The 4,860-nt window shown below is 34.7% G+C and overlaps 1 protein-coding gene across 3 annotated transcripts in view; it reads right to left on the reverse strand.

Moving 5' to 3' along the window:
- Positions 1-4,860, reverse strand: part of ACADM (acyl-CoA dehydrogenase, C-4 to C-12 straight chain) — a 35,893-nt gene that overhangs the window by 24,091 nt on the left and 6,942 nt on the right. The window contains exons 3-6 of one of the 3 annotated variants that reach the window (XM_008572067.1): positions 4,466-4,563; positions 4,274-4,343; positions 3,341-3,441; positions 2,587-2,667 (exon numbers count right to left, since the gene is read on the reverse strand). In XM_008572067.1, the coding sequence (XP_008570289.1) occupies positions 2,587-2,667; positions 3,341-3,441; positions 4,274-4,343; positions 4,466-4,563 (350 nt within the window). Of the gene's footprint in view, positions 1-2,586; positions 2,668-3,340; positions 3,442-4,273; positions 4,344-4,461; positions 4,564-4,860 lie in introns of those variants that run through there. The other 2 variants (XM_008572068.1, XM_008572069.1) reach the window with 2 other exon arrangements.

Below are 4,860 nucleotides of genomic sequence, written 5' to 3' on the forward strand. Positions count from 1 at the left end.
AAATATACATCTGACAAAGGATTAATACTTAGAACATACAAGGAACTCAAACAACTTTACAAGAAAAAAACAAGCAACCCAATTAAAAAATGGGCAAAGGAGCTAAATGGGCATTTCTCAAAGGATGATATACGAATGGCCAACAGACATAAATGAGCAATGATATACGAATGGCCAACAGACATATGAAAAAATGCTCAACATCACTCAGCATTCGGGAAATGCAAATCAAAACCACACTGAGATACCATCTCACCCCAGTTCGGATGGCTAATATCTAAAAGACTGTGAACGATAAATGCTGGCGAGGTTGCGGAGAAAAAGGAACTCTCATTATTGTTGGTGGTACTGTAAAATGGTGCAGCCTCTATGGAAAATGGTATGGAGGTTCCTCAAACAATTGCAGATAGATCTACCATATGACCCAGCTATCCCACTGGTGAGAATATACCCAGGGGAATGGAAATCGTTACGTTGAAGGTATACCTGTTCCCCAATGTTCACCGCAGCACTCTTTACAATAGCTAAGAGTTGGAAACAGCCCAAATGTCCATCATTAGATGAGTGGATATGGAAAATGTGGTAAATCTACACAATGGAATATTACTCAGCTATAAAAAAGAATGAAATACTGCTATTTGCAATGACATGGATGGACCTAGCGAATATTATATTAAGTGAAACAAGTCAGGCACAGAAAGAGAAATATCACATGTTCTCAGTTATTTGTGGGAGCTAAAAATAAATAAATAAATACACAAAAAACCCAGGGGGTTGGGGAGAGGGAAGAAGACATAACAATTACAATTCCTCAAAGTTGATATGACAAGAGAACAGAAAGGACGTTGTTCGGAGGGAGGGGGGAGAGGGAGGAGGGAGGGTGGTTTCGGTAATGGGCCACAATAATCAACCACATTGTATATTGACAAAATAAAATAAAATTTGAAAAAAAAAAAATCTGAATAAAACACAATATTTTATGCAGTACAATTTTAAAAATATTTATTGGTATTGATATTCCATGCTGTACCCTACATATACATACAATCAATTATGTTTTAATAAAAATAAAATTAAAAATAACCAATATTTATTGAGGTTTTAATAATTAACTGAATCTCAGTGTAAATTAATCAAAACTTATAATCAATATACCTACTGACAATTTTCATTTTCACCCTTGGCTTCACATTTTGATTACATCTATTGCTATTATGCACTAGAAGGGGAAAAAATGTACAATAACTGTACAGTGTATTAATTCAGAAGTTATGATAACTTCAGTACTATAGTAAATGTACTTTTACATCTACTGAAAGTATTAAAAACAAAACTGCCAAAGAAATGCTTAATATACTTAAATTGCTTTTAAAGACTCACAAATATTTTAGAAACACCTATTTATAACTAATTACAAATATTCTTATCAATGCATTAAGGTAGATTCTCCTAAGCAATTCTATGTTTTAATTTACTAGCCTATTTCTATTATTATATACAGTACAGGAGACGACTCTAGTTATTTCACACATTTCTTAGACAATATTGAGAATGTTTAGCCTAAACTCTCAGTTGTTGAAAAAAATAATTACCAAGGAAATATGTACAAATGTCTTTATAAGCAGTTTGCCTGACATTTAGGTATGTGAATAAAAAACATTTATTTTCAAATATTAATTTCTACTCTTTCAGACGAATATTCACAATTTGGTCAAAACTAATAATTGGGCTGACTCCGTGGCTCACTTGGGAGAGTGCGGCGCTGGGAGCACAGTGGCGCTGAGAGTGCCGAGGCCACAAGTTCGGATCCTATATGGGGATGGCCGGTGCGCTCACTGGCTGAGCGCAGTGCAGGCGACACCAAGCCAAGGGTTATGATCCCCTTACCGGTCACGAAAAAAAAACCTAATAATAATTTATTATATTTCAGTATCACAATCACAACTTAGATTGAAATCTGTTTGACAAAAAAAACAAGTAAAAATCTGTAGGTAAAGAACATTTTCAGAATACAACCTTAGTACACATATTAATACCTTTTTTAAAAATCCAATTTAAAAATGTGTTGGGGCTGGCTGGTTAGCTCAGTTGGTTAGAGTGCAGTGTTAGAATACCATGATCAAGGGTTCAGATCCCCATACTGGCCAGCCACCAAAAAAAAAAAAAGTGCTGAATTGCTTTTAGGGATTTAACTAAAATCTGTAACTATTCTTCCCAAGTCACTCAGTCATTCAACAAATAAGTTGCTATCTCTTTGGTCACATGTTCACATTAATTCCTTACTAGTTCAAAAGACTACTAGTTGAAACACCTATTGTCCTACATTCAATCTGAACTTCCTGACATGACCACTCAGTTTTTGAACTGCAAAATGCCCCATTAAGTAGATAGATATCTCTCTCCTGGAAACAAGCAAGGGGATTATTATGACACTTTTTTGGCATCTCAGAAACATCATTGTACCTAAATATGTTGCTAACTTTTGTCTTAATGACACATATATAAACACATATAGAATGAAAAGGAGAAATAACACCTTTGTTCCCTTCTTAAATGTGAAATAAAGCAGCAGCTACACATACTCACACACATCAATGGCTCCTCAGTCATTCTGCCCAAATACTTCTTTTGTTGTTGATCATTCCCAGCAATAATAATAGGCGTTTGCTGCCAAAGAAAATAGTATGCATGGCAAATATTAAATAGCAAACATTAAAAAAGCAAGTCATTTTTATCAGATATGTAAATTCAGAGACACTATAATTCAAAACAAAAGAACAATTTTGCCCAAGCGGTAAGTCCAAAGTAGTGGCCTTTACTTTGCCTCCAAGTTAGAGAGCTAAAACCATGAAGAAATAAATCTGCTAATCTAAGTATTTTCATAAATTTAAGTTATATGTAGGACTTGTTGGTCATATAATATGTAAAAATCTACCATAGTAAAATGCACAAATAAAGAATTAAATTTAGGATATGTGACATGGTATCAGGGTATCAGGTATCATGGGATCAGGCCTCCTAAGAACTGCTAGCTAAATTTCAGCACTGCCAAGAGTGGCAGCAAGTCAACCTGCTCCTGCTTCCTTTAGGCATTGCCATTACCTGAGAACTACCACTGAAGCTGCAGCCAAAGTGTACAGTTTCCTCACAAGGACAGCTAGGATTCAAAGTACTGGAGATGACAGCCAAAGTAATCAAGCCTTGGATTTAGAACTCCAGGGTTCATTGTTGAATCTTGTGTTCCTATTTTAAAGAAAACTGCTTCACCAACTAACCTAGCCTAGTAATAACTAACTCACTAACAGCAGCTGTTAGGCAATTAATTTTCTAAGTAACTTACCCCCAAAGAATTTCCTTCAATAGCAGTCTGAACCCCTGTACATCCATAAGCCAATTCTTCAGTAATTAAACAAGCATCAAAACATCCAAGGCCAAGACCTCCTACAGTATTAAAATGTTTTAAGAGCCAATTATTATATGTAGCATATCTTGATAGAAATAAAGGTAAACTATTTTAATTACTTCCAATATGACCTAATTTGTTTTAAAAGCAAATTTGCAAATACAATTATCTGTAAATGTTCTGGCTGGCACAATAACAAATCATACTTTTCTAAAATTAAGTTGTAAAAATTTCAAAAAATTCTCTTACGATTTGTAAGCTAGTCCCATATTTGTTTTTGTAAAAACTTGATTTTGTAAAAACTCAGTTCAACTCTGCTAAAACTTTGACCCACTGATCCAAGGAAAAGAGCAACAATCTCACACAAAAATAGCCTCAATAAAACGGGAAACAGAAGGCAGAATTAGAATACAACAAATTGACTAATCTAGACAGAGAAGTTACCAAGGTCTAGGATCAAGTTAAGGTTGAAACCAGTTATAAAGAAGGAAAAATGCCTCAAAGAATTGAGTACAAGGTTTCTTTTTTTTCTTTTTTTTTTTTTTTTTAAAGATGACCGGTAAGGGGATCTTAACCCTTGACTTGGTGTTGTCAGTACCACGCTCACCCAGTGAGCAAACCGGCCATCCCTATATGGGATCCGAACCCGGGGCCTTGGTGTTATCAGCACCGCACTCTCCCGAGTGAGCCACGGGCCGGCCCCCAGAGTGCAAGGTTTCTAAAGGCAGACAAATACTGTAGTCTGAACAGGGAGAGAAAGGTAGAAAGCCATTTAATGGCAACAAATATTTGAAAGAATGACTGAGTAGACTTTCACAGTTTTTTTTTATTCATATGCATTCTAGGATTATAAATGTAAAGAAAGCTTACCACAACTCTCTGGAATGTGTGTATTCATTAAACCAAGTTCCCAGGCTCTTTTAATTAGGGGGACAGGGTACTAAAAAAGAAAAAGAAAAAGAAAAAACCCAGTTATAGTATATTTACAATCTAGATAGTTTGATAATATCATCTTGTAAAAAATGTAAAGGGCTTTTTTATCATTAAAATGTATATACCTACTTCACCAGTTTTATCATATTCTGCAGCAACTGGGATTATTTCCTCTCTGGCAAATTTACGAGCAGTAGCTTGAAATTCTTTCTGCTGTTCAGTGAACTCTAAGGGAAGGTCATTTAGAAAACATTAAAATAGGACAATGAGTTGAAAAAAATCCTATGCAGTCAGTATGTGGATATTTACATTTATGATGGGGACTTTAACCCTTGACTAACCAGAAAGCCTAAGACTACAATGCATTTTCTTTTCTTTCTTTTTTTTTTTTAATTCCCATATGTTTTATTATAGAGAGAGAATTTAAAATATCATGAAGATATAATCTCATGAGTGTTTATTGAACATCTAGTTTGTACAGAGATTTTTAAAATATTAGTTCATACAAAAACACCAACAAACTG

Source organism: Galeopterus variegatus, unplaced genomic scaffold, assembly GCF_000696425.1.
Source record: "Galeopterus variegatus unplaced genomic scaffold, G_variegatus-3.0.2 Scaffold751, whole genome shotgun sequence".
NCBI classification, from domain to species: Eukaryota; Metazoa; Chordata; class Mammalia; order Dermoptera; family Cynocephalidae; genus Galeopterus; species Galeopterus variegatus.